The sequence below is a fragment of the Oryctolagus cuniculus genome, chromosome 1 (genome assembly GCF_964237555.1).
Source record: "Oryctolagus cuniculus chromosome 1, mOryCun1.1, whole genome shotgun sequence".
Taxonomy (NCBI): Eukaryota; Metazoa; Chordata; class Mammalia; order Lagomorpha; family Leporidae; genus Oryctolagus; species Oryctolagus cuniculus.
In genome coordinates, this window is record NC_091432.1 from 118,284,165 (window position 1) to 118,309,602 (window position 25,438).

Here is a 25,438-nt window from a genome sequence, read left to right on the forward strand (position 1 = left end):
CGGCGGCGGGCAACAAGCGGAGCCCCGGAAACTGCGAGCTGTCAGGGGCTGGCGCGGAGGTCAAGCGCGAGAAGGCCCAGGTGCCGGCGAGCCCCGCCGGGGATGGCCAGCCGCTTTGCGCCCGGCCCGACCCGGAGGGCGGTCAGGTGCAAGGGGGCGGGGGCTCCTGTCGTCCGGCCGCGGGACCGGGGCGGGCCGGCCGGCGGGGCATTTAAACCCCGCTGACAGCCGGCCTGGGACTCGCACCCGGCTTGCGCCCTCCTCCGTCGACTGAGCTTCGGATACCGGCCGAGCAAGATGCGGTCCTCCCTGGCTCCGGGAGTCTGGTTCCTCCGTGCCTTCTCCAGGGACAGCTGGTGAGCAGGGCTGGGAGGGGGTACGCTGTGCTGGAACCGTCCCTCGCCCCGGGCCGCGTCGGGGAGCCGGAGCCGGTCAGCCGGGGCGTCCGGCAGGGTTTGGCCGCGGGTTCCGTCGGTGGCGCGCGCCTGCGTCCCCGGCTTCTCGGGCGGCGAGACGCCGGCGAAGAGCAGGCTGCCTGCGAATCTCGCCGCGTGCGGCGTACGGTCCTCACTGCCACAGACACACACCGGGTACCTGCAGGGCGCCCCACTTGCCTCTCACTGGGCACCGAGGGACTGGCACTTGCTGGCTGGGGAACGGAGTCCCGGGGGAGGTGGAGGGAAAAGGTGGCCACTGGAGACGCCGAGTGTCCTTTTGGCCTCTTTTAGCCCTTGGGTGACACAGAAGCCAGAACTCAGTGGCTCTGGGAGCCTGCCCTGAGGGGTCCCAGCCCCAGACGTACCTGGAAGCCAGGCAGGTGGCTGGCAGTTGGGTGGTCACACGGCTTCCACTACAGGGCCGCGGAGGCCACGTGTCTGGCTGGGCGGTGGGTGGAGGAGGCTCAGCGACTCTTCATCAGGCACCTTCAAAGCCTGGAGCAGTTTGCCTGGTCTGCCCAGCGATTTTTAGTATTGCGTTAGTGGCCGTCACATAGACGTTACAGAATTTAACAAAAATAGCCGGATTCCTGGCCTGTCTTGAAAAGCAGATAGATGATAGTGCAGTAGGCGGCTGGATTCCCAAGTTAAAGTCATAAGACTTGGAGATTCCCCTTTAGACACAGCAGACACTTTTTAAAGGTGACCGACTTGTCCTGGTTTTAAAAACAAAGATTCCTGTCCCCCCTCCCCAAATGCCAGTCCCTGGCAAAGCAGGACAGTTGGTCGCCCTAGGCACGTTCCCTTTGGGGTTGGACCGCGTGGCTTCCAAGCTTCTTTCAGAGAGCTGACTTGCTCCTCTTTGAGTTTGGGAATGAAAAAAAAATAAAGCCATTTTTCAGGAAGAACTAAAATGTTAACTCCCATGAGGATACGGAAGGGAACATGTGTGAAAGATTTTATTTTACTCCTAGTGGGGGAGCCGGAGATGTTATAGTTGTCTCCAAGGAGGATCTAGGGAGGGAGAATAGGGCGTTTGGGTTCCTATGGGAATTTCATTCGGGAAGGCGGGAAGAGTTCAGGTGGTGGTTGGTGGTGATGATGGCACAGCAGTGAGCATGCCCTCAGTGCCGCTGGGGTGCACATGGAGAAATGGTTAGAATGATACATTTTATGTTATGTCTATTTTACCACAATTAAGAATAACAGAGTCCAAAGAACACTGAGGCCAAACTGGCTTTTCCTGGGGTTGGGAGGGAAGATTAAGGAAACTGTAGTCCACAGACATGTTTCACGTGACTTGCCACTTGCCTATGCCTTGTTTTACCTATTGTAAACTAGCTCTAGGTCAATGAAAATCCAGAATCAGATAAAGGAAAGGCTGGAACCAGATAACCTAGAGGGCAATTCTCTAGATAATGCATCCTTTTCTGTCAACAGACTTTTTATTTCCAGTCTCCCCTGTTTTGATAAAGACTAATCTCCAAGAAAGATTATAAAGCTGGTCTGGTAAGATGTTATCTCATTATTTATATAAGGACAGCAAGAGTGTTAATTTATCAGATAGGTCTTATTAGGTTTGCTCGGCAGGAAGTGTTCATTCGGAATCCCGGATTGGACTTAGAATCTGTTTAGTATTTCTTGTCTTGAGATTAGGAAGCCAACCCAAGAAATTGGCTCCATAAGGTTTTACCTGCTGTACCTACAGGTGAGGACAAATTGTTTTCTTAAGGTCCTCCAAAGACCCTAGGATTCCTGGTATTTATAAGGCTGGGAACCCAGTAAGTCAGCTTTCTTGGGAGGATTTTACTAGTATTTTCTCCATACAGTGAACCTTAGTTCCTTAAGGCTGGTTGGCTACATCTGAGTAGGTAGGCAACCTTGTCAAATACAGCTTTTTAGGCAAGGCCTTGATTGCATAATCCATTTTTCTAATTATGCTCTCATAAAAAGGACAGGTTCTTGTTGAACTCATACAAACAGCCATATCCCTGTGACAAACAAGGAGACTCAATAAGTGTTCATGAATTCTAAGGAGACAAGGAGAGAGAATTAGATATTCATAAATGTCTCATTTCAGCTTACAAAAGTCAGATCTACTGCAGTGTTCAAGTGGCAGTAGCCTAGGAAGAAAAACATCTTCATGACACACCTATCCAGAAAATAGAACACTATAACAGTATTCCAAATATAAATGACAGCAATCATCCTTCATCTGTTCATTGAGTTCAAATGGTTTAAGGAAAAATGGAAATAAGAGATAAATTCATTTTGGTCTGAAAAAATTAGAAATCCATGCATTATGTTTTCCGTAATATTCATTTTCCATGAACTTTTTGAGAACACTTCATCTTTTCCATTGACTCTTGGGCTAGGCATCTCATAAACCCATGGGTCTGTTGAATAAAGGGTTAGGGAACTCCTGACTCAGTCCAGTAGGGTGTATTATTTTTGAATTCTAAGTGCTGTCATCAGAAGCTCTGTGCAGTGCTTTCTGAGACAGTTCTTGGTTGTTAAAGATAAAAATTCTAATCTGTGGCTGATTACAGAGCCTTTAGGAAGCATCCGAGTAAAACAGAAACTACCTGTAGGTGACAAAGAGTAAAAAGCCCTGGCTAACTTACTACTGATAATTTTCAAAAGTGGACAATCTAGTGAGAGTTCAGGACAAAAAGAAATAATGCAACTGACAAGGACATTTGATTGCTCCTGTGTCTATAAAAGAAAAATAAACTACTCCAAACAACAAAGACAAGATGGTGTCTATAAACATAATCAGGGTGATTCCAAAGACAGCAAATGTTACATCAGTTTATAAAAACGAATGTATGTAATTCTTTCAGATGTAGCATATAAAAAATCCTGGGATTTACATAACATCCCAGGAATGTCAACTAAAGAGATTCAGTAAGTCTGGGGTTAGTCTTAGGCATTTATATTTTAATAAAACTCTCCAGGAAAGTCTGATGCACACATTCCAGTTGAAAACTATTGGCCTGGAAGATGCTTCACGCTGAACAAGTGAAGTTGCAGCCCTGACAACATTTCAAATCATGACTGAAATCATGGCTAATATCGAATACTGCTGTCATTGGTCAAAGCGCTGGCAGGAGGCTGAGCAGCAGCATTTCATGGTCACTGAGAAATCTGGAACTTCTCATACAGCGTATCATTTGTGGAATATTGGTGTCGATAATAAAGCCTTTTGTGTATAAATTTAACTTAGGGAAGGCTGAGTATCTTTTCTGAGAGGACAGTTATTCCCACCCATGAGATACTAAATAAGCCTAATTAAATATATATGTTTGTTTAAGGTTTATTTATTTACTTGAAAGGCAGAGTTAGAGAGAGCGAGAGCTTCCATTTGCTGGTTCATTCCCCAACTGGCCGCAAAGGCTGGGGCTGGTTCACTTCAAAGCCAGGAACCCAGAACTCCATGTGATCTCCTTTGTAGATTCAGAGACCCAAGGACTTGGGCCTTCTTCTGCTGCTTTCCCAGGCACATTAGCAGAGAGCTGGATCAGAGGTGGAGCAGCAGGGACATGAACCAGCATCCGTATGGAATGCTGGTATTGCAGGTGGCAGCTTTACCTGCTGTACCACAATGTTGGCCCCAAGCCTATTTATTTATGGCACCTTCCTTTTTAGAGGTGAAAGAACACATCTTTGCAATTTCCCAGGAGCCTTCATTTTGAAAATAATATGAATAAACTCATCAAAACTGAACCAGCTTTGGCAAAATTCTAACATACTTAATGGCTTTGCAGACTCCATAAGCCCAAGTAAATCAAATTCCCTCTCCACAAACCTATCTCTTATTCTGGAACAACCAGTCATGTTACTTGGGAGTAAAACTGCTCTTTTTCCTCCTTAATCAATGAAAACAAGTCTTGTTACCGTGAGTGCACAGCTGTACATCTCTATATCTCTGCCACTATCATATAGGTTTGGATTCCCATCCAGCACCACAGGGGACGTAGTTCTACTGTAGGCAGGCTATGGGGCCGGAGAGGGGCCTGCGAAGACAGTTGCAACATGGGCCTGCCGCCTCGGAACCAAGGCTCAGACCAGACAGAGCATGTGTATGCCAAGTGGACATTTTGAGAAGGCGCTGCTCTAGGTGCGGAGTGACAGACGTTGATGTTTCTCATGTACCACGCACTCTGCGGCCACTCGAGGTCGTTTTGAAGAGTCCCCTTTTCAAGCATGTCTAACACTTAAGGTGTTAAAGCTTCCCCGTGTAAACTGCTCGGCATCCAGGAAGCCTGCGATGAATGGTGGCTTGTACTGTTGTTATTGCAGATGACGTTATTATCATCACAGATAAGAAGTTAACCCAATCACTCCTCCTATACTAAATGAAAGACTGGCCCTGGGTAGAGGCAAACAGGGTCAAGTCATAGAGTCTGAAATGGCATCAGAAATGAACCAAATGCTTTCACGCATAGCCATGGAGCAGGGCAGGGAATGAAGCAAATGGAGTAGGAAGCTGGAGGGGTAGTAGTGATAACCTACTCTCTAAGATTGCTGTGAGGTACTGCGTGCAAAGTACTCATACTAAGTTCTGAGTACACACTACTTGCTGGCCATTCATTTTTCCTCCTGCTTTGTGCCGGGTATTATTAACTTGTAATTCCTGCAGAAATGTGAAGCCAGTGGCACATATCCTCCCTGTAGAGCTCCATGGGCAAGGTGAGGGTGCAGAGAGGTGAAGCAGCCGGGCCAGCACAGCACATCCCTGGTCAGTGACCGAGCTGGAGCTTGACCCAGCTTTGTGGGACTCCTACGCTCCTGGGCTCTCTGCTGTCCTCCTGCTGATAGTGTCACCTGGCCCTTCCGCCTTAGACAAATCACTTGAAATGACAAAGACTCCATTTGCTTAGCTGTAAGGTAGAAATTTCAGTGTGCCTACGTTACAAAGGTTTGGTGGGATTCAATGAGACACTGTTAAGCTCTTAGCCCAGAGCCTGGCATGTCTGGTTCTTTCGAGGTGCTTCTCAGTATCTGTGCAGGGAGGGATACGTCCTCTGTGTGGGGAGCAGGTAGGCTCTACCTGGGCGGATCTGGAGGGATTCTGAGCTGAGGCCACAGAGCCAGTGAGGACTGGAGGTGCACATATGGCCTGTCCCCAGACAGCTGGTAGGAATGTTGGGGGCCGAGGGCACAGTCTCGGGAGATGGGGCAGGTGGCACCTGGTGTGCAGAGGCAGCTGCCTCCAGCAACATCAGGGACATCCTCTTCCTGCCCAGGAAGATGTTAGTGTTCATCTTCCTCCTGCCAGATCCTCTCTGCCAGGGTGGGGGCGGAGAGCTTGCTCAGGGCATTTCAGAGCCCCTGAGCATCCCGGGGTTCCCGGGCCCAGGGCCTGGCTGGCTCCCTGCCTCTGTGCCAGCGTCAGCGTGGGCATGTCTGGGGGCAGCTGGCAGCATGGGCATCTTTCCAGAGACATGACTGTGGCTGGTGCTTACAGGGCAGGGCCCATTTCCTGGGGCCCTGGGAGGGGGCGCAGCTCCGGAGGTGGGGAAGAGAAGCCTGTGGGAGGAGGGACCAGGTGAGGCAGCACTGGCTGAGCAGGAATAGGTGGGGGGCGAAGCGGGCTGGCAGGAGGAGCAGGCACAGTGAACTCCCACACTGCTGCTGTTTTCCCCACACCCTGATCTTCCCACCGCAGCCGGAAAGGGCCACGGCGGTGCTGGTGGCGGCCACGCGGGCCAGGCCTTCCACCGCCAGATCCTGGCACCATGGGAAGACGTGGGAGAAAGACAAGGGGCCGCGCACCAACAGAGAACCTGCTGCGTGCCGGATCCCGTCACACCCCTTTCTGTTTTCCTTTCATCCTTACAACAATCTTGTGCAGTAGGAGTTTATTATCTTATTTAAAAGAAGATCAAACAGGAGGCTGAAAGAGGTTCAACAGCTCGTCCAAGGACACAGGAAGGAGCAGACATGAAGACACCTCCTTAGCTTAAGTCTGATGTCTTTTTCCCTATTCTGCCAATGTCCTGGGTCACACTGGAGGCCCCTCGTGCCGCCCAGATTCCTTTCTCTTGTCTTCTGCCCTGATTACTGTGAGGAGCTGCTTGGTCAGGGCAGCAACAAGAGCTGCTTATGGGTGCGCTGTGATGGGAAGACCTGCTCTTGCAAAGGGAGGAGGGAGCCTGGGGACCGGGAGGCTCTGCCCACCCTGCCTGCTGCCAGCCCCAGGCTGCTCATGTGGCCCTGCCTGTCCATCCCCCAGCCCTCGTGACTGCCTCTGCCCCAGCTGTCACAGCGCTTCCTCTTCTTCCCTTGTTTCCTCTTTCCCCCCCTTACAGAGCAGACCTCACTGGCTGTGGGTGGGGCTGTCTGACTCACCCACAGACTGGTCTGGAAGACAGAAATGATTTCTTCTGTCCAAGCTGCACCAACCAAGAGCTGAGGTTGGAGCTGAGCGGTCTCCAAATAACAACAGCATGAAGACAGACACCAGGGGTGGGGTCCCCAAAGCCCAGGGGCCCCTACCTGGTCGCTGCGAAGGTGGCTGTGTGTGCGTGTGTGACTGGGCTAGGTGACTGTATTACAGCTCTCCAATCGGCCTCTGGCTCATGGCTCATCCCCAGGGCCCTTGGTGCTCTGGAGGAGTGGGAGAGGACATGATGTGGGGGGAGGGAAGCTCCTGTCCCCTCCCCAGGAAGGACACAGCTCTGCCATCAGCAACACGCTCCCATGTGTACCCTTCCCACAGCCTGCATGCGCGTCGGCCACTACTTCCCAGGCTCACAACCCTCACCCTCTTCCACTGTTGCTGCAATTGCCTGCACAAAGCAGCCGCGGCTTCTCTTTATCCGAGCTTCCAGGTCCCTACTCAGCTTTCTTCCCAGAGCAAAGCAATCTGTCCTGTATCTTCCTCTCTCCTAAAAAACATCACCATTCAAGTCATGAATTTCAGAGCCCTGGGTTGTCCTGGGTCCCTGGGACTGCTAGCCAATGGCTCCCTTTCCTGTGAAGGATCTTGGCAGCCAAGCCCTGGGTCTATTTGCTTCCTCTAAGCAAGCACCCAGGCCGCAGCCCGAGAAAGAGGACAAAAAACAAGGGACTCCTTGGGCTGACTCCCCGTCCCAGGTGAGCTTTGGCCCTCAGTCCTCAGGGGCCTCCTGACCTGGCCTGCCCCTGTCCCATCTCACAGGCTGCAGGCCTGGCTCAGGACAATTGTCCTATGGTATCTACTCTGGGCTGGCCTTTCTCCACCGGGATATCTCAGGGTGGTGGTGGAGGACTCGGCAGGGGGTGGAGGTGGTGTCACTGTCAAAATTGGCCCTGACCTGCCCAACCCTCTATCCTTTTTAGATCTCACCCTAGAACAGGCACATCCAAGAACAGGCCACTTAGTCCATTTCCTCAGAGCCAGGGCCAAGGTCACCTCCAGCCACAGCCCGCCCAGCCTCCTGAGCAGCCCTCGACATCTCCTAGCAGGGATGACTGGGCAGGCACCAAGGAGACAGAGAGTCCTTGACCAACTCTTAGGTTGGGAGCGCTCTGCTGTGCTTGTTCTTGTTTTTCTGTTGTGTTCATGATGGAGGTGCAATGTTCTTTGGGGGCCTTGTTTGTTTGTTTTTGATCCGTCCTTACTTTGGGACATACTGTTCCTTGCTCCTATCCCACAAGCTTTCTTAGTGCAAAGTCTTAACAAGATCTATAAAGCTATTATCACTTGCCTTCAGAGGAATAAGGGGACTGTATTAGCTGAGAGATAGCTAGTTCCTCTCTCTATCTGACTTGGTTACTCAGTAACCAGCATCCGGTGGGAGGAGGTGGGACTCCAGGAGCTGGCACCTCTTGCTAACCAAGACTTAGAGGGTCATGGGGCAGCCAGCCCCGCCTGGAACAGCCTGGGGGCCTTGTCCCTTCACCCTCCTGGCCCAGCCTGGCCCAGCCTTGAGCTGCCATCCCTTACCCCGGGGCTAGGTAAGACCCAGCTGTGCATATTTTGCCCTCTGCTCCCCTTCTGGGGCCTCTCGATTCACGCAGGAAGGACTTGTAGGAAGAGAAGTGAAACCCGCGAGCGCACAAGGCTGCATGTCAGCTGTCTTTCTGTGAGTTAGCCTGGGGTTGGCAGCCTCGGCCTCAGCCTAGCCCAGCTGAGTCCTGACCCGTGTCTCCCCGCCCCTTTGAGCTGTGGCCTCTTGGCTTTGCCTCAGCACACCTCACAAATGGGAATGGAAGAAGCACCGTTCTGAGAGGAGGCCGTGCCTGCGACTTTCAGCTCATCCCTCCACTCTCCGGAGTCTAGGCAGGAAGTCCTGGGAGAGGCCAAGGCCAGGCCTAGCACCACACAGCGCAGCTGAGTATCTCTGACCCCCAGGAATCCTGACTCTCCTCCTGTCTTGGGTGTCCGGTTCCCCGCAGGGGTCAGATGCCAGTGTAGCTCCTGCTGGCCTCCTGTCTGACCCTGAGAAGCAGTGGGATGGCCCCAGCAGGTTCCCCCATAGGTACTCGACCCACCCCAGGCAAGCTCTGCAGGGGTCATGTACAGCTTCAGCGGATCTCTGTGTTCCTGCAAATCCAGGTTGGCATCCTGGGCAGACACAGCCCCCAAATCTCTGCCTTCCAGGGATTCCAAGACCTTGAACCCCCACTCCTCAGAGGAGTTTGGTGCCAGCCCCCAGCCTCACTCAGCTCTCACAGCAGAGCAGCCTGGGCTGCCTCAGCCCTTCTAGCTCCTCTTCCTCATCTGAAACAAGACCAGCTGCCATTTTTAAGTGCCTCCTGGGGGCCTTGTGATGGTCACCACCTTGCTAACCTGTCATTCATCCTGCAAGAAAGGCTATAAATACCCTGCTTTTCCAGTGAGCAAACAGGCTTAGGCTTCTGCCTGTCTCCCAAGCCCTTGCTCTTTTGTCTTAGAGTCAGCAGGTCCTTGGCAGGCATCTGCTTGGGGCCCTGTGTTGCTGCCATGTGCCTGGGAGTGGCCAGCAGGATGAAGAAGGCACAGGGAACAAGCCCTGCCCTGCAAGGAGGAAGCCTGTCTGGGGCTCCCCTCCAGAGTCAACAGGGTACAGGCCTGGGTCTTCACTTGCCTTAGCCTCATTGCTGTCCAGAGCATCCTAGACCTAGGAAGTCCCTTCCCTTGCAGTGGCTTCCCAGTACCCTCAAAAGATGGCCTGAATTCCACAGCCTGGACCCCAGGACCCTGCCTCCTCTCCAGCCACCTGTCCTCCTGTGCTTGGCTCAGTCCCACCTCCCAGATGTCCTGACTGATGCAGAGTTCCCCAAATAGGTAGTGTTATTTCACGCCTCTGTGCTTTTGCACACACTGCTTCCTCTCCCCGGCACGTCCCTCCTGCCTAAGCCCCGCTGGCCTGGCCACCTCCTCCTTGTTTTGGAAAGTGCAACTGAAGCCTCACCTCCGGGAACCCTTTCCTGACACTGCTCCCATCCCACTGGGCTCGGTGTCCCACCTCTGTCCTTCCGGGCCACCCTCTTTCATAGCACCGATTCTGCCTGGGGGCTGCAGGAGGGCGGTGGACCCTCTTAGGGGTCCTCTCACTGTAGCCAGATCCCCAGCACAATGCCTGGCCCCCCCCCGGATGGAGGGGAAAGCAGCCCATGTGCACCAGAAGCATGAAGTCTTAGTAACACGCAAAAGGCCACCTATAAAGGATTGAGAAAGTCCCGCAGGCTTGCCGTGTTTCTCCAGAACCCTGCAGCATCCCGGGCAGGGCGCTGAGCTGGGGTTAACTGTGGAGCTTCTGTCTTCTTCCATCGGTTGTTCTTTGCAGCGGGGTGCCCTCTCCAAATTCAGAGCCCCTGAACCAGGAATCCTGAGCCACACGGCAATCGGTGGGACCCAGAAAACCCTGCTGCCACCAAGCTTGCCCATGCCAGTCACCGTGACAGGCCCTTGGAGCAGGTAGCCAGAGAGAGGTAGCCAGGTGGCTCGAGAGGTCAGGCGTGGAGCAGCATGAAATCCAGACTACACGGTTAGAACATGGTTCTGACGGAATGCCAAGGCACTGGCATGTGTAAGGAAAGTGCTAGAGCTGGTGTAGCTTCATTCCCTTAAGAAGACAAACCATGGGCGATGGAGGTGATGGGCCCAGATAGGAAGCTCAAGTTCAAGGGTGCAGGAGGCATGGCCCAACCCAAATTCAACTTTGTGAAAACACTCCTTATTTCACAAGTGTCAGGCCGCATTGCTTCACGGCACGGCCCTGGGGAAGTGAGGCTGGGGTTTGGAGCAGATTCCCAGGCAGCGCAGGGTGAACATCCAGTGTCTGCCATCGGGTCCGCAGGGGTGGGGGAAGGAACGGACTCAGGGCTCCCACCCCTCTCGCGAGAGCTGTAATGGGCCAAGGCCACGGTTCTTTCCTGATGCCCGGCCCTTCCTCCCAGCCTTGGGGACCAGACCGAGCTCTCTTCTCCATGTCCTTCCTGACTACGGGCTGCTGACTCGGCTCAGCTGATGCCCTGCTGGTGACTCAGGCCTTCGGGAGAGGGGAAGGGGCCGCGGTGCAGTGGAAACTTTGAGTGCAGCCCCACTGGACCGTTCTTTCCATCCCAGACCAGCACAAGGGCCGAGAGGCAGGGGGTGGGAGAAGGCACATGAGGTGTGGGAGCCACGGCTGGAAAGAATGATCTTCCTGTCTGGAGGGGAACGGGCCAGCCTGGGGCCAGCTGTCCCACTGTTGAGTCATCCTCAGCTATGGTCTGGGCTTCTTCTAATGGGGCCCAAGCAGCTGCTGTGTCTGCTGTGTTCCAACTTAAGAGGAGCACTGGCCTCACTTTGAAGACAGGCATCCACCTTTGAGCTTCGCCCATCATTTCTGACATTTTACAAACCATTGTATCCCCCTACCCCAGTCCCCGTCACTCCTGTGCAGACTGAGCGCACTTACCTTAGAGAGGCTGGACAGGAGCAGAGCGGGGTGGCCAGGGGCTGGAGCAGGAGGAGGGGTTTCCCTGGGGCATGCAGGGTTGAGCCAGCTCTGTTACAACTCCAGGGGTCAGCCAGCATTGGGGAGATCAGTTCCCTGTCCCCCTGGCCTGTGAGCATTTGTTCGTTGCCTTCCCTTGGCCTCTGTGCCCAGGGAAACTTGTGTCTCCAAGTGGGGTGTGAGGGAGAAGAGCCGATGAGGCTGTGGCTGTGGCTGCCGGCAGCGTGGGCCCAGGTGGGGGGCTGCCCAGTGCTGCCAGCCAGGCCTGACTTCCTGCTGAGCCCCACCACTGCTTCTCCTGCAGGTTCCGCGGTTTCATCCTGCTGCTGACCTTCCTCATTTATACCTGTTACCACATGTCCAGGAAGCCCATCAGCGTCGTCAAGGTGAGGCCGGGCAGCACGGAAGATTGCCGGAGATGCTGGTGCCGGCAGAAATGCACGAGAGTGTCTGGACCTCAGTCCATAGCCCTCCCGTACCCTGGCTGTGGTTCCCAAAGCTGCTCCCTGCCCCCTGGCAGACCCACGTTAGGAGCTCTTCTCCCCAGGGATGTCGCTCTAGGTGTTCCTTTTGCGTTTATTCAAGACAGCTGTGTTGGTGGGTGTGGATGGGATAGGAGAGCAGGGCCCCTGGGCTGTGTGGGTCCGATGTGACCACTTTCCTTGTAGTCCATCCCTGCAGGAGATGGCGCCAGCAAAAGCAGGGGGACTTGGGATATGGTGGGGAGGCAGTAGCACGAGGGTGGCTCCTTCTGAAATCTGGGCCACGTGGACGCTGGCGTGAGGTGATGAGCCCTGACCTGTGTATGCCAATGCCTCTGCAGAGTCGCCTGCACCAGAACTGCTCGGAGCTGGAGCCCGTCAACAACACCCACAGCCCCAATGACACCACGTGGTGCAGCTGGGCCCCATTCGGTAAGAGCAGGGCACATTCCCCATTCCCTCTTCCTCAAGATGGGGCTGTCCAGAGCCAGAGAGGCTTCCTGCAGGGGCAGCCGGGCAGCCAGCTTTCTGTCTCTCCCATCTGCTTTCAGACCAGGACAACTACAAGGAGTTGCTGGGGGCTGTGGACAACGCCTTCCTTGTGGCCTATGCCATTGGCATGTTTATCAGGTAACGAGAGCTGCGTAGGGTGGATGGTTCAAAGCTTCTGTCCTCTCCCCGTCCAGCCATGCCTAACCCGGGGGCAGCTGGGCTGAGGTGAGAAAGCTGATGGCTCCCTGAGGTGGGAATGAGACCAAGACTTCCTCTCGTGCCATCAGCTCCTGCCCCACCTCCTGTCCTCACCGTGGTCTCCGGGGTCTGCTCCTTCACCTGCCGACTCCACTGCTGGCAACCCCTGCTCCTGGTCAGGCCTTCCTGGGCGCTGCTTTTGGGTTTCTTCACTCAGAGAGCAGCGTTGGCAGGTGTAGACTGGGTTCTCTAGGGGTAGCCCCGGATGCAGAGAGAGCCAGGACCATCCCTACCCTGGGCTGCGTCGGCACGGGCACACAGCAAGCATGCACTTGGTGTAGCAGGTGTGGTGCACACTGTCTGGCATGACAGCTGCATAAGGCAGGGCACTTCCTCTGAGAGCTCACCGCAGGGGTGGCCTGTCCGTACCTCAGTAGCTGATGGCAGAACAGGGAGGCGGCGCTGTGACAGACGTGGCCCTCGGCACCCCTCCTCCCCCGCCCTGGGAGCTCGGTCACTTAGTCCAGGCTGGGATTAGAGAAGAGGGGCCAGGGAGGGCTTCTTGGAGGAGATGACAAACGACCTGGTGACGAGGAAGGAGGGTTGGGATCGTGAAGCTGGAGACTGGGTGGAAGGATGCAGTTACAGAGAGGGTCTGTGTCCTGCCTGGGCGAGGGGCAGCCCCCGAGGGATAGCACCCTAGGGTGTTGAGCTGAGATAGGTAACTCCCAGGGTGGGAGGCCAGACTGGTGTCCTGAGAGCCCAATCTGACGACAGCCTGGGCTGCAGAGATGAGGAAGGCTCGAGTCCCTGCTGCGGTGACAGAGTGTCGGAGGTGGACAGGGCAGCCCTCGGAGACGGAGTGAGAAAGCTGGGGAGGAGGGGTTGGGGGCAGGGGTGGCTTCAGGTCTGGTCTCTGTGGCCAGGTGTTTGGTGAGGGCTCGGGCAGGGGCCTGGTTGGCAGAAGGAGGCAGTGGAGCTCAGGGGGCTGCATTTCGAGTGCTCTGGGGACATCCGAGCAAAGATGTCCGGAGGGCCCCTGGTTGTGATGCTGCAGCTCTGCAGTGCAGACCGGGGCTGAGGATACACAGCCGGGCTGTTGGGCAGATAGGTGGTGGTTAAACCGTACAGGTACTGAAGAGACTGCTCTGGGGGGAAAACCGGTGACAGAGGGTGCCCAGCCAGGAGGGAGGAGGATGGGCAGTGTCACGGCTTGGCCAGCAGGGTCAGGGAGGGCAGAGGGGTCCGATAAGTGAGGCTGAGGCTGCCCATGACGCGAGGCAGCACAGAGGTCATGGGCGGCCGTCTGGGCCAGGGCTGCTCCAGCTGCACGTGGTGGAGATCTGAGGAGTGGACATGGGAGACTAACCACAGACCCCCCTCTCTGTTCCAGTGGGATTTTTGGGGAGCGGCTCCCCCTCCGTTATTACCTGTCAACTGGAATGCTACTCAGTGGCCTTTTCACGTCGCTCTTTGGCCTGGGATATTTCTGGAACATCCACATGCTCTGGTACTTTGTGCTCATCCAGGTACAAGTCTCCGTCTTGCATTCACTTCTTGGTTCCTATGGCAGAAAGGACCCTGGGGACCGCTGGTCCTTTCCAACCACCCAGGTCATCGCAGATGGGGACTTGGCCTCCTTGCTCCCAGCCAGGGCCCCTTCTGCCACCCTGCGGGGGGCCCTAGTTCCCCACCCCGATGCCATGCGTTGTGTCCAGGCCAGTCTGCCTGGAGCACTTTCCTGAGCTCCTACCGCAGAGAAACCAGCACGTGACACTGGGGTGTGTGTGGACATGCTTATGAAGGGAAGGCCAGGTGCATCATGTCAGGTGTAGAGGGCCCCTCGGCACCTGGGTGCATGGCCCAGGCAGGTCCCACCCTCTGCCATTCTCCCCGCAGATCTGCAATGGCCTCGTCCAGACCACAGGCTGGCCCTCCGTGGTGACCTGCGTTGGCAACTGGTTCGGAAAGGGGAAGTGAGTGATGAGGAAGAGGGGAGGGAACGGCCAGGGAGGGCAGGGGTTCCCGTGGTCACTCGAGGGCCTCTGATGTAATCTCGGCAGGAAAGATTAGAAAGCTCTCTCCCCCTTACCGATTTTCACCTGCCGAGATTCAAACATTTCAGTGGCTAAAGAGCTGTGCTGCTCTTCTCGCCAACGAGGCTTTAACCCAGAGAACAAGTACCCTTGGTTCTATGTGAGGACTTCAAAAACTTCATGGGAAAATGAAATTAAAAGTTTATTAAAAGTAAATTAAAAATGTACTGTGGTGCAAACAGTTTTGAAATCCATTCATACTTTTTTTAAGGTTTGTTTATTTATTTGAAAGAGTTGCAGAGAGTTTGATCTTCTATCTGCTGGGTCACTCCCCAGTTGGCCTAAACTACCAGGGCAGGGCCAGGTCAAAGCCAGGAGCCAGGAGCTTCATCCAGGTCTCCCATATGGGCAGCAAGGGCCCAAACATCTGGGCCGTCTTCCACTGCTTTCCCTAGGCCATTAGCAGGGAGTTGGATTGGAAGTGGAGCAGCTGGGACATGAACTGGTGCCCCTATGGGATGCTGGCAGTGCAGACAGCAGCTTAGCCTGCTACACCACAGCACCAGCCCTTTAATGCATACTTTTCTCAGAATACACATTTTCGTGCATGGATTTTAATCTTCTTGCCCCCTTCACCAATAAACTTATCTTTTAATTCCATTTTCTCTGAACTTTTTGAAGTACACTTGTACTTTTTTTTCCCTCATAACAGATGAATTTCCATTTCTTTTTAAAAGTTGCAGGACTTCTAAAAATATTTATTTATTTATTTATTTGAAAGGCAGAGGGACAGAGAGAGACACACTGAGAGAACTCCCAAAGCCAGGAGCCAAGAATACACTCTAAGTCTCACGTGGGTGACAGGAGCCCAATTACTTGAGCCGTTGCTGCTTCCTCCCAGGTCTGCAGTGGCAGGAAGCTTGGGGCAGGAGCCAGAGCTGGGTATGAACCCAGGCACACTGATGTGGAATGCAGGCGTCTTAACCAACATTTTAACTGCTAGGCTATGGCTGGCGCCGCGGCTCACTAGGCTAATCCTCCGCCTTGCGGCACCGGCACACCAGGTTCTAGTCCCGGTGGGGGCGCCGGATTCTGTCCCGGTTGCCCCTCTTCCAGGCCAGCCCTCTGCTGTGGCCAGGGAGTGCAGTGGAGGATGGCCCAGGTGCTTGGGCCCTGCACCCCATGGGAGACCAGGAAAAGCACCTGGCTCCTGGCTCCTGCCATCGGATCAGCGCGGTGCGCCGGCCGCAGCGCGCCGGCCGCGGCGGCCATTGGAGGGTGAACCAACAGCAAAAAGGAAGACCTTTCTCCCTGTCTCTCTCTCTCTCACTGTCCACTCTGCCTGTCAAAAACACACACACACACACACACACACACACACACACACAAAACTGCTAGGCTAAATGCCTGTTCCTGAATTTCCATTTCCAATGAAGGCAAAAAGCAGCCTGTGAAACTGTTCTGCTTTTTTGTTTGTTTGTTTGTTTTTGTTTTTTGTTTGTTTGTTTTCCCCCTTGAACTGGCTTTTGTGCAAAAGAAAAAGAAAAAAAAAATGTTGCTTTAGAGCAGGGTTTCTCAGCCTCTGTCCCGTTGACCTTTTCGGCTCTTAAACTCTTGGAGCAATGGGGATGTCCTATGCGCTGGTGGGGGGTTTAGCAGCGTCCCTGGTGTGTGCCCACCTGATGCCAGTAGTATGCCCCCAGCCCCAGGCTGTGACAATCAAAAGTCCCCAGCTGTTCCCAGATGTCCCCTGGGAGGCTTAACCCCCTGTTTGAGGACTGCTGCTTTAGAATGAGGTCCATGGGGCAGAAGAGAAGAAAGGGGGGGCACACCCTCACTGAGTAGACAGCACCTGCCTGGAAGCCCTGTGGGTGCTCACTTGGGGAGCTAGCCCAGGGCAGTGGGACCCCAGCAGAGGCCTCTGCCTCTCCCTGACCACGTCTTTGAGTGTCCTGGTTTTCGGTGGCTCCTGGAGGCCATCAGTAGCCAGCCTTTGAGCCTGCTGCAAAAGTTGCCCTGAACAATATGCTGCTTTTTTATAAGACAGATTTACAGAGAGAGCTAGAGACAGAGAGAGAGAGAGAGAGGTGTGTTTCATCTGCTGGCTCACTCCCCAATGGCCAGAGCTGGGCTGATGCAAAGCCAGGAAGGAGCCAGGAGCTTCTTCCAGGTCTCCAACCAGGGTGCAGGGGCCCAAGCCATCTTCCACTGCTTTTCCAGGCACATTAGCAAGGAGCTGGCTCTGAAGTGGAGCAGCCTGGACTAGATCCGGCACCCATATGGAATGCTGGTACTGCAGGCCAGGGCTTTAACCTGCTGCGCCACAGCTTTTACATTGTTTTTTAACCTTTTCTGTTCTTCCCCCCTTTTGCTCCAGGCGGGGGCTCATCATGGGCGTCTGGAATTCCCACACATCCGTGGGTAACATCCTGGGCTCCCTGATCGCCGGCATCTGGGTGAACGACCAGTGGGGCCTGTCGTTTGTGGTCCCTGGCATCATCACCGGGGCTGTGGGTGTCCTCACCTTCCTCTTCCTCATCGAATGTGAGTACCCCTCTGTCCCCACTGGGCACCCAGGGGAGCCTCGAGCCTCTCTGCTTCCGGGAGGAGACTGCGGTGTGCAGGAAAGATTACAGGTCATGGAGCTGGGAGCCCAGTGGTGACTCTGGAAAACATCCCCTGGAGGCCAGGTTTTCTCCTTTGCAAAACAGGAATAACAATACTATCTACTACTTAGGGTGTCTGCAGGCTTACATGAGACAGTGTAGTTACCGATTTTGGTCCATAGCAGAGGTGTGAGAGGGGGTATGGAGGGGAAGGAGCTTTCTTAGGGGAACAGATGTCTCACCTTGGGTGCAGATAGCCTGTCTTCCCCATGCTTGGACAGCCTCCTGAGTTAGCAAGGCCAGATGTTCACAGCCACATCTTAGCCCACCGCTGGTTGTTAAGAGGGCCAGGCCTGGGTTCCTGCACATTCCACATGTGGGATGTGCATTAGCACACTGAGGATGGCGTGGGGCTGGCTGCCTGCATGGCTTGGACCTAGAGCAGGCTGGCCGCTGGGAGGCTCCTTAGAAGGCTGGTTTCTTTCAGATCCAGAGGACGTGGACTGCACCCCTCCTCAGCACCACGTGAGTGTGAGCCCCAGCCCGAGCCCGAGAAGCCTTGTCCCCGCCCCCTGTCCCACTCCTTGCAGAGGGACGGCTCCCCAGGAAGGGGGGAGACTGGAGAGGGAGCTCAACCCCCCAGTGCCTTCACAGATGTAATGTCAGGCCCTTGGGTTGGCTCCCCAAGTTTGGTTCCTGGCCGTGAGTCCAGCCCAGGAGAGGGCTGCACCCCCTCCAGCTCACAACACGGGTTCCTCTCCCCTGTGCAGGGCGGGCCAGACGAGGACCAGGACAACCCTGAGGACCCCGGGAATGGTCCCTATTCTAACAGGGACAGCAGCCTGGAGGCTGCGACCAGCTCCAAGGAGCCCTGCGCTGAGCCTGCTGCCATCAGCTTCCTGGGGGCGCTCAGGATCCCGGTGAGACGGGTTGGGACAGAAGGAAGGCAGGGCCTCTCTAGACTTTTCCGTGCATACATGTGTAGGGTGGGTGGCCTGCCTGGGGAGGGCGCTGTGGGAGACGTGTCTGGATGCAGTGTGGAACAGCAGGTGCACGCTGCCTCACCAAGCTTGGACATGTGCTTGAGGCTGCTTTGGGTGTGGATGATGGACAGTCCTGGGGTGGTGCTGAGCTGCGCCCTGGGCATCACGCCCTCTGTCCTGCTCTCCAGGGTGTGATCGAGTTCTCTTTGTGCCTGCTTTTTGCGAAGCTGGTCAGCTACACCTTCCTCTACTGGCTGCCCCTCTACATCTTCAATGTGGGTGAGTCCGAGGGAGGAAGAGCCGAGGGGAGCAGTCTAGGAGGGTGTCCAGTCTAGGAAGGTCTCCAGGCCGTCGCTGGTGGGAGAGGAAGCCCACATGTGACAGATGATTCTAGCATAGGCAAGATTTCTCCCAAGCCACTTTTCCCGGGACCCAGTGAGATTTAGCTAGTGCAGTGGGAAGCTCAGCCCCATGTACTAGCTCCAGGCCCTTACTGTAGGGGACCATTAGGAGACTGCATGCCTCCCCACCTGCTTCCCCAGGCTTGTATGGAGGAGAACCCCTCTCCAGGATGCTTGGCTCCTAGGTGGGTAGGATTGCGGTCCTGTAAAAGTCTGCCCTTTGCATCCCTCCCCCAGCCCAAGGAAGAGGGCCAATCAAGCTGCCCCCCACCAGGTAGCCTGGCAGTGACCCCAGTGTCCTGGGCCGGCTGGGCTGAGCTGGGAGTACTGCTCTACCTTGCACACTCCTCTCACCTGCCTCTCCCTGCCCCAGCCCCTGCCCAAGAACACATAGATGAGGCATGATGGCTTTTGTGGTTGCAAAAGTAAGTTTCCTGTCCACCCGGCCTGGGTCTCTGGCTTTTCCAAAGGTGGGACTGCTCTACCCAGCCCCCAGGAGCCTCAGACCTCTTACCCAGGGCCGCTGCACTCCCTGCCAGCCCCGGGGCACCGACGCTGCCCTGCAGCACATGTACTTGCTCCAGATAGGCTGCGCTGGGATTAGTCACGCGGCCGAACCTCAGGCCGAGGCTTGCCTCGCAGTCTGCCCAAGGGGCCTGCCTGTGATAGGGGCAGAGTACCGGGGCGGTTTCATGGACACTGCGACTCTTTGTTTGTGGCCTTGGTGCTGACTTCAGCACATGAGTCAACCTTGAGGGTGGGGCTCGGGCTCCCCGTTTTTCCTGCAAGTTCCCTTCCGGCTCTGTTTAGTAGCAGAGACCTAAGGTGACAGGGAAAAGCTCCCGGTGGGATCGGCCGGACAGTTGGAGCAGAGCAGAGAAAGCGGCCGGCTGGACCGGGGGACTGAGGCCCAGTCTGTAGCAGCTGTGCTGTAGGAGGATGGCCCCTGGGACTGGGTCCTCAGGGCCCAGACCCCAGGCTTGCAGGGGAGGGGCGTCCCGCTGGGGAAGAGGGCGGTACAGGACTGGGCATCCACCCCAATCTGCAACACGCTTCCTCCGTGGCCCTGGCCAATTACTGCCCCACGGGTCTGAAAAGGAGGCAGTGGAGATGGATGGGTTCCCTGGCCCTCCAGGGTGGGTGTCCTGAGCCCCTGTTCTGACTACATGTGTGTGTGTCCCACAGCCCACTTCAGTGCCAAGGAGGCCGGGGACCTATCCACGCTCTTCGATGTCGGCGGCATCATAGGTGAGGCCTGCCCTGCTCTCCCAGGGGGCTGTCTTCCCTGCTCCTCTTGTGGGGGTGCTAGAAGAAGGGCCAGGTCCAGTGGGCCCTGACCTGGGCAGCTGGTGCCAGAGAGGGAAGGCCTTTTGTATTTTCTCTCATTTCGGCTCCTATGGGGGAGTCTAAAAACGATGGCCTTGGGTTTGGTCTTCTTACAGTGACAGGTAGAGGGAGGGCTATAGAGGATGAAACCCTGCTGTTTTTTTTTTTTTTTTTTTAATTTACTTATTTATTTGAATGGCAGAGTTACAGAGAGAAAGAGACAGAGAGATATCTTCCATCTGCTGTTTCACTCCCCCCAGATGGCCACAATGGCTAAGACTGGGCCAAGCTGAAGCCAGGAGCCAGGAGCTTCTTCCAGATCTCCCATGTGATGCACGGGCCTAAGCACTTGGGCCATCTTCCACTGCTTTCCCAAGAGCATTAGCAGGGAGCTGGATCAGAAGTGGAGCAGGGGCCAGCATTGTGGTGCAGTGGATTAAGCCACTGCCTAGGATGCTGGCATCCCATATGGGCCCTGGTTTGAGTCCTGGCTGCTCCACCTCCAATCCAGCTCCCTGCCAATGTGCCTGGGAAAAGCAGTGGAAGATGGCCCAAGTCCTTGGGCCTCTGCACCCACATGAGAGATCTGGATGAAACTCCTGGCTCCTGGCTCCTAGCTTCAGCCAGTTGCAGCCATCTAGGGAGTAAACCAGTGAATAGGTCTCCTTCCACCCCGTCTGTAACTCTGACTTTCAAATAAATCCTAAAAAAAAAAAAAAAAAAAAAAGTGAAGCAGCCGGGACTCGAACTGGCACCCATATGTGATGCCTGTGTAGTAGCCAATGGCTTTACCTGCTAGGCCACACACAAGCCCCTCTGTTGGTTTTTTATGATAGGCCCAGGCCAGTGCTGGCCAGGACGAGAGGACAATGAGGACCCCATGAGGGATGGTGTGGGCTGCCCGGGTGGCAGTGTGTGAGTGGGTGTGTGGGTGTGTGTTCCAGGTGGCATCATGGCAGGGCTCATCTCGGACTATACCAACGGCAGGGCCACCACTTGCTGCGTCATGCTGATCCTGGCTGCCCCCATGGTGCGTATACCCTCTAGGGTGAAGAGCGTGTGCCTGTGAGCCTCCATGGGTGCATCCTGGATCTACACACATGGCTGTCTCGCATATGCACGTGTGTGCATCCCTGCGCACGCGTTAGGGGTGGAGAAGCAAGGGTCAGCAGAGGAACAGGCACCCTGGAAAGGGAATTTTGGGAAGGGATTAATGAGGATTTGGCTGTGGTGGAGAAGGAGAATAGTTGCTCACTTTGGCCAAGGAAATGAGAAGAGGTCAAGGTCACAAGACATGAGAGAAGACTTTGGGGGGAAACAGAAAGCAGTAGACCCTGTTTTAGACCCTTCGTCCCCGGGACACCTGTAAGATCTGAGAAGTGTGGAGTGAGAGGGAGAAGGAATAAGCTGACATGTGGGGTTCCAGGGCAGGAGAGGGTTGTCCCACACTTCCGTGCTCCAGCCCAGTGAGGGGAGCCGGGGAGTGACTCCGCCCTCCCCTTGTCCTCTCTCAGATGTTCCTGTACAACTACATCGGCCAGAACGGGGTCATCAGTTCCATAGGTGAGGAGGTGGTTCCACTTCCTGCCAGGCCCCGGGAGAGGCACTGTCTTGGAGGCCCAGGAGGATGGCTCGGGGGTTCAGGGGGAGGGCTGGGGGCCATCTAACCACACTGTCCCTGCTACTGTCGCAGTGATGCTGATCATCTGCGGGGCCCTGGTCAACGGCCCTTACTCACTCATCACCACCGCTGTCTCCGCTGACCTGGTGAGTGGGGTCACTTCCTGGGGGCTTGGTCAGGGCTTTTGTCCCCAGGTCCCTTTCTGACACACCCTGCAGAGGCGAGACCCTCAAACGCCTTCAGAGCCCACCACGGCCCCTCTCTCCTCCCCGTCACTACCCTCTGTGAGTCAGTCCCTCTACCAATCCTGGTCCTTCCCATGGTGCCGCTCAGCTCAGGCCTCCCTACTCTGCCCTCTCCCCCTGCCCCAGGGCACTCACCAGAGCCTGAAGGGTAATGCCAAGGCCCTCTCCACCGTCACGGCCATCATCGACGGCACCGGCTCCGTAGGTGTGTAACCCTCGTTTTCGGCTCCTGGCAGCTGAGCCCTGAGCTGTGCTGTGGGCAGACCCCTTGGCGCACTGCTGTCACTTGGGCGGGCAGGTGCGGATCCCCTTCTCACGTGGTGTGCTCTGAGCAGGTGCGGCTCTGGGACCTCTGCTGGCCGGGCTCATATCTCCCACAGGCTGGAATAATGTCTTCTACATGCTCATCTCTGCCGATGTGCTGGCCTGTTTGGTAAGAGTTCATGGCGGGGGGCTCTGTCCCGCCAGGCTGGAGCCCTGGAGGCCCAATCATTGGCCACTGGGTCTCTGGGATGATGCAGACAGCTGAGCTGTGCTCACAGTTCTTACCTCCTGGGGGCCCTTGCAAAAGAAGCCGCATGCCTGCCGCCTTTCCTTCCAGCACTGCACCTGACACGGGACACTCATGGGTCCTCATGCTAATGGTGCCCTGCCTGCCCTCTGTGCCTTGTTCTCCCCGCAGCTCCTCTGCCGGTTGGTATACAAAGAGATCCTGGCTTGGAAGGCATCCCTGAGCAGAGGCAGAGGGTGAGTCCCCCAGGGAGCCGCAGGCCCCTCTCCCAGCCTTATTCCTTATGGGAAGCCACTCAATGCTCAGTTTCTCTAAACCCAGGCTGAGCCCAGTCCCGCCCAGACCTTGGGAACGCTGGGCCAGCCCCTGGACGTCCTGTGTGAAGCACCCTCACCCGGCCTGCTAACCTGTCCTCTGTTGTCCCCGTGTGTCTCCCTAGCTCTAGTTTGGCCCTAACCTGCCCGCGATAGTATTTTCCTCAAGTCCCATGACTTTTGTGAGTATTTGCTGCGAGTCTGTGGCTAATGCGCCACGAGGACGTGGGCTGCATGCAAATCGTGTCTCCTCAGCGTGATTTCCGCACCTTTCCTTTCTCCTCGGGAGCCAGGCGCAAAGATTCTGGGCCCCGAGGAGAGCCCGGTGCTTGGGAAGCGTCTCCCCAGGGGTCTGAGACGCCACGGGGGCTGGTAGTCTCTCCTCTGAGGGAAGGTGTTAGGGTTTTACGTGTGTCCCCCGGACAGAGGAGGCAGAGATGGTGTGGCCAGTTCCTCTCTGAACTCAGACGGAGCTGCAAGTGCCACCTGCAGTTCAGAAACCAAGGTCATCTGGCCCCTCTGTCCAGGGCATGCAGCAACTGCCAATCAAGGCCTGTGAAACAAAATTCAAATCAAGTGTTGGGGGCTGTCCTGGTGCGCTCTCTGCCTGGTGGCCAGTGGTGGCGGGCATATAGGTGGTATGCATAGACCAGTGGCTGAGGCAGGGGCTGCCCGCTGGTGCTGGTGGCTGGGCGCCCCTCTCCCCGTGCCCTTTCAGGCTCTCCTTCTGAGAGCTCTTAGCTCTTGCTAAGGAACTGTCTGCACTTGGGTTGGATGGGAGAACCTGCTGGGGCCATGGTGACCAGCACAGTGTCTGGACAAGTGCTTCCCTTAAAGAATCCTCATCCAGAGGGTAAAATGGAAAACAGGAAGAATCAGGGGAAGCAGGAAGTGGTCCCGGAGGGCCCATCCTGCCAGGCCCTGCCCTGGTCCTGCTCGGGGACGCAGGGATTGGCAAGCGTGACCCAGTGCTCCTCCACCTGTTCTCCTTTGGGGCGGCCCTCAGGGCAGAGCGGCAGAGGAGGGAAGCAGCGGAAAGGGAGGAGCCTGGGATTGGGTGCAGTCTCCGATGCACGTTCGCACATCTCTCAGCCACCTTGGGAGGACGCTGTTCTCACTTGGAGGTCAGAGAACAGAGTGGCAGAGCCCATGAGATAAGCATCAACCTTCTGTGTGGCCTGACATTGGACTCACCTCTGTGGGTCGTTTGCCTTTCTCTGCACTGCTGCTGCCCCAAGCTGGCCCTTCTTGGAGGCAGGCTGGTGAGGGAGTGTGTGGAGTGCTAGGCCTGGAATCCAAAACCCCTGGGCAATCCTGGCTTCTTTGTTCACTCAGCGCTAGAAACGCGGGCATGCCCTTCCGCCCAGGCTCCCATTCCCTGAACCTCTGTGTCCATAGATTTTTTTTTTAATATTTATTTATTTATTTGAAAGGCAGAGTTACTAAGAGGCAGAGGCAGGGAGAGAGAAAAAGGTCTTCCATCCACTGGTTCACTCCCCAGATGGCCGCAACGGCTGGAGTTGTGCTAATCCGAGGCCAGGAGCCAGGAGCTTCTTCCTAGTCTCCCACACGGGTGTAGAGGCCCAAGCACATAGCGGAGAGCTGGATCGGAAGTGGAGCAGCCAGGACTCAAACTGGCACCCATATGGGATGCCAGCACTTCAGGCAGCGGTTTTACCCGCTACGCCACAGCGTCGGTCCCTGTGGCCATAGACATTGATGCAAGTGTGCTTATCAGATGTGTGCTTATCAGCAGGGCTGATCCGATGCTGCGATGAGATGGGATATGAGATGGTGCTTTGTAAAGCTGTCAAATGTGGCTGTACACCGCACAGTGTTTCACATACCTTTTAAGCTTGTCACTTGTGTGTGTGTGTGTGCATATTCCTGCCTTGCTATTCCCTGCCCGAGAGGTGAGAGGGGGCCCTAATTATAGGGCGCAGAGATGAAAGGCAGTTATTAAGGGGCCCTGGAAGCCTGCCTCCTCTCTCCCCAATTAAGGGTCTCACTTTCTCTTCCATCACCTCTCTCCTCTCCATTCAGGTATAAAGAAATATGAGGCCCCGATTGGAGGAGAAGCATGGAGGGTCCCAGCGGGGTCCCCAAAGTGAAAGACACTGGAAACGTCCATGGTTGGGTTTGGCAAAACCTCTTCCTCCAACATCAGCCCACTCAGCTCAGCTTAGCCCAACGCAGCTGAACTCAGCTCACAGGGCTGCTAAGAGAATGGGAGATTCTGCACGGGACGGGGACTGCCAAGCATGAGGAAATGGGAGATTCAAGGGCCTGAGCTTGCGCACTGTGATGGAAGTACCACTGCGGTTCTGCCAGGACTGGGACGAGGGTGAGGCAAAGAGCGACCTCGGGCACAGAACTCAGAGGAGCACTCGCTCTCGGGCCTGTGCACCTGCCGACCCTTGCCTTACGCTGGTCCTAGCCCGGCTGTCACAGTGCAAGATGACATCTGGGTCAGCGTGGTTGTGAGGCCAGGATGAAGGGGCAGGACTGAAAATACCAGTGTGTGCAGTAAGAACTTTGAGAATGAAATGCTGATTGTTACTGAGTGCCCACTGCATGCCAGCTCTTCTCTGGGGCTGGAGCCGACGGTGGGCACAGGCAAAGGACTTTGCCCTCAGCACAGGCACTATGGTGACCTAAACAAGCAGGTCATGAGTGAGCCAGCAGGTGCATTCCTGTGGCTGCTCTGTATGCAGATCATTGCATGGGCCACCCGTAGCCCCTTCTCTACCCTGTGTTCCTACCTTCCACCCCTGTCTTGGGAGTCCTGCGTTGCTACAGGTGGCGCTGGCTCTTGGCATTGCCACCTGACCTCTACAGCTGCCCATCAGCGCCAATACAGATTTCTTTTGCCA

The 25,438-nt window shown here is 55.6% G+C and overlaps 1 protein-coding gene across 2 annotated transcripts; it reads left to right on the forward strand.

Annotated features, from left to right (window-relative positions):
* The first annotated feature begins 19 nt into the window (after window positions 1-19).
* Window positions 20-25,438, forward strand: SLC37A2 (solute carrier family 37 member 2). 2 transcript variants are annotated; one of them, XM_008259829.4, is made up of 19 exons: window positions 20-356; window positions 11,655-11,736; window positions 12,174-12,264; window positions 12,384-12,462; window positions 13,916-14,051; window positions 14,422-14,498; window positions 16,936-17,102; window positions 17,652-17,689; window positions 17,935-18,084; window positions 18,336-18,426; window positions 19,734-19,796; window positions 20,819-20,904; window positions 21,389-21,437; window positions 21,568-21,641; window positions 21,867-21,945; window positions 22,076-22,173; window positions 22,423-22,487; window positions 22,691-22,747; window positions 24,609-25,438. In XM_008259829.4, exons 1-18 carry the CDS (start codon window positions 298-300, stop codon window positions 22,719-22,721), a joined length of 1,515 nt encoding a protein of 504 aa, XP_008258051.1. In that variant the 5' UTR covers window positions 20-297; the 3' UTR covers window positions 22,722-22,747; window positions 24,609-25,438. The 2 variants fall into 2 exon arrangements, with proteins under 2 accessions (XP_008258051.1, XP_008258061.1); XM_008259839.4 differs by lacking the exon at window positions 22,691-22,747.

Excerpts from the sequence above, each read along its gene's own strand:
- SLC37A2 (XM_008259829.4), top strand. The coding sequence starts at position 298 with ATGCGGTCCTCCCTGGCTCCGGGAGTCTGGTTCCTCCGTGCCTTCTCC. Across the intron at positions 14,052-14,421 it reads GGTACTTTGTGCTCATCCAG|ATCTGCAATGGCCTCGTCCA; the intron begins GTACAAGTCTCC and ends TTCTCCCCGCAG. Across the intron at positions 21,946-22,075 it reads CGACGGCACCGGCTCCGTAG|GTGCGGCTCTGGGACCTCTG; the intron begins GTGTGTAACCCT and ends TGCTCTGAGCAG.